Consider the following 2,863-nt stretch of genomic DNA (forward strand, 5'->3'; position numbering starts at 1 on the left):
GGTGTATTTGGGATAAGAGGAAAGAGAAGGGAGAGGGGTGTAGCTTCTTGTCCTGTTCTCACCTGGAGCTGTGGGAGAAGCTCTCTCACTGGTCAAGTAGCCGTAGGGACCGGCCGGGTCTGTGGACACAGAAGCAACATAATATAGTCCCAGTTGTAATAACACCGACTTACTACAGCAAAGTAAATTTTACTGGAGAAAAAAAGAAACTTATTTGGTTTTATCACGCTGCAACTTTGCGACCAGCTTTATTTTTAATTTTTAGGAGTATTCATAGTCAAAATTCAGACCCGTTTAGGACTGAGCATATGAAATAGAAAATTTAACAGTCAATTCGTAAAATTTCAAAAATGACATTTTGTTGGTTAATTTGTCTCATTACAAGGGCAACGACATATTTATTAAAAACTAGATGGGTACTCGTTGGATGAACAGACTTGAAGAATCGATCGGGACTCAAAAGAATCGATCGTCAGTCATTGTAGAGCCAGGGCGCACTGCTTGTGAACAGAAGCCTTACTTATTGTTTAAAATGTCGTCTTAGAAGACGGACTTTCCCAAGATAAGATCTAAACGAAACTAATAAAAAAACTGATAATTAAACTACGACTTTCGACTCCATAATATAACGGTGCACCCTTTGAAATATTCTGAACCACCGTTACTTTTTTCATATTTGAAAGTTAAATGGTTCGGAAATTTTAGGTGATCAAAGTAATGAACTTTCCCAAATATAATATATGTGAGGCAGCGTGGTGGAATCAGGCTCTCGTCAATTTTTGGGCATGTAGAGTTATTGGTGTCATCTTAAAGCTTGTTCACTTGTCTTTATTTGGATGAAAAAATATCCATTTATCTTAAATACAAGTCGAGATATTTACGAATGAATGAGGTGGGGTTACCAGTTTTCAGAGGTAAAATTAGTGAGAAAATGGCCGCCAAACATTAGTCATTTCCTTAGCTTAAGAGTCGGTGGGAACAGAAAATTTCCATTTTTTGTGCTTTTAATCAACGTTTTTCAGAAAAATCCACACAGAAATTAGTTCTTTAATGGGCATGAAAGGTCTTGGGCCATAAAACAAAAATTTGATAAAAATTCCAAAACCTTTCGAAAAATGCAAGTTTCTTCACTTTGATGCATTTTGACGAGAGCCTGATTCCACCACGCTGCCTCACATGTATATATAGATGATACTTTGCAATCTGCACAAACAAAACTTTGTGTAAATAATAACAGTATGTGTCTAAATGATAGTAAATGGCTGCATAGCAGTATGAACCCCAGGGATGGATATAATGTGTTGCATTGCAGTGAAATAAAGAATTCCATTTCTGTTCTACATTTCAGCCAACTTTGATCAAATAGTTTAATACGATTCTAACAAATAAAAATACAGTTGAAAATAACGATGTACACTGTCAGCAATCTTTTATTTGCTTTGATAAATAGTGTAAAATTTCTCATTTTTTTCAGTGGAAGAACGACAAAGTGTATTTTATCTTATATCACTTATAAAGATTCCATACTTTAATCAAAACACAAAAAGACAAATTCTGGAAAATGTTACCATTGATTTTGATTTCATCATTTCTCAACGGGTACTTAAAAAATGACAGGGAGACAGATAAAATCGTTTATGTGAATTTTAAGGAGAAGATACTTGATAGAAGTGATGATTTAAAAAAATCTTGACAATGATTATTTTGATGAACATATTCTTAAGATGATGAAGACAGTAGTGATGATGATGATGATGATGATGATGATGATGATGCTGATGATGATGATGATGATGATGATGATGATGATGATGATGATGATGATGATGATGATGATGGAGATGAAGATGATATGATAATGCTTCTGGCTTTGCGGGGAAAAAAAAGGTTTTAATCTGAACCTAAGGCTAGACGAGAACAGAAGTATTCATACAAAATATAAATCTAAATAATACCAAAAAATGCTTTTATGAATAAAATAGAAAAAAACCCAGCAAAGCAATCACTACAAGAGCTCATTAGAATACTAAACAGTGGAGGTCGATATTAGAGGGCTACATCCTGCTGTGAAGGACAACCACCTGAGTTCAAAGTTCAAGGTTCAAACAGAGCTAAAGTTACCAAAGAAGTGAAATAAAAAGGAAAAAAAAAAAAAAAGGATAAGAAAGAAAATGATTCAACGATGAGTGAGATATCCAGGAGATTGAACCACAACCAGCACAAATCTATTAATCAAAAGTATACTAACCCTTTCTATCTATTAATCTATTAATCAAAAGTATATTAACCTTTTCTATCTATTGATCTATTAATCTATTAATCAAAAGTATATTAACCCTTTCTATCTATTAATCTATTAATCTAATGTATAGTAACCCTTTCTATCTATTAATCTATTAATCAAAAGTATATTAACCCTTTCTATTTAATAATCTATTAATCAAAAGTATATTACCCCTTTCTATCTATTAATCTATTAATCAAAAGTATATTAACCCTTTCTATCTATTAATCTATTAATCAAGAGTATATTAACCCTTTCTATCTATTAATATATAATCAAAAGTATATCAACCCTTTTGCGACCAACCAGCCTCTGACTTGCTGACCAGCCAGGACAAAGCTGCCCCAACACGTTTGTCAAACAACAGAATGCACCTCAATAGGTTGGAAATATATTTCAGTCCCAACTAGCATAGTCGAACTTACTCTAACAACCACAGACAATGTCCAAGATAATGACCTATACAAACAACCACTTCCCATTTCCCCTATGGCATCTTTTTATTGTTATGATGACACGTGGAGTGGAGTAAAAAATATTATGATAAAGACAACCACCCATACAAATGACCACGTTTCA

At 33.4% G+C, this 2,863-nt stretch overlaps 1 protein-coding gene across 1 annotated transcript in view; it reads right to left on the minus strand.

The window, feature by feature from the left end:
• Positions 1–62: 62 nt before the first annotated feature.
• Positions 63–2,863, minus strand: part of LOC101850466 (uncharacterized protein C8orf34 homolog) — a gene marked incomplete at its 3' end in the record, with an annotated part of 20,062 nt that continues 17,261 nt past the window's right edge. The window contains 1 exon segment of the mRNA XM_005093754.3: positions 63–119. Coding sequence (XP_005093811.2) covers positions 63–119 — 57 coding nt within the window.

This window comes from Aplysia californica, unplaced genomic scaffold (genome assembly GCF_000002075.1).
Source record: "Aplysia californica isolate F4 #8 unplaced genomic scaffold, AplCal3.0 scaffold00069, whole genome shotgun sequence".
NCBI lineage: Eukaryota > Metazoa > Mollusca > Gastropoda > Aplysiida > Aplysiidae > Aplysia > Aplysia californica.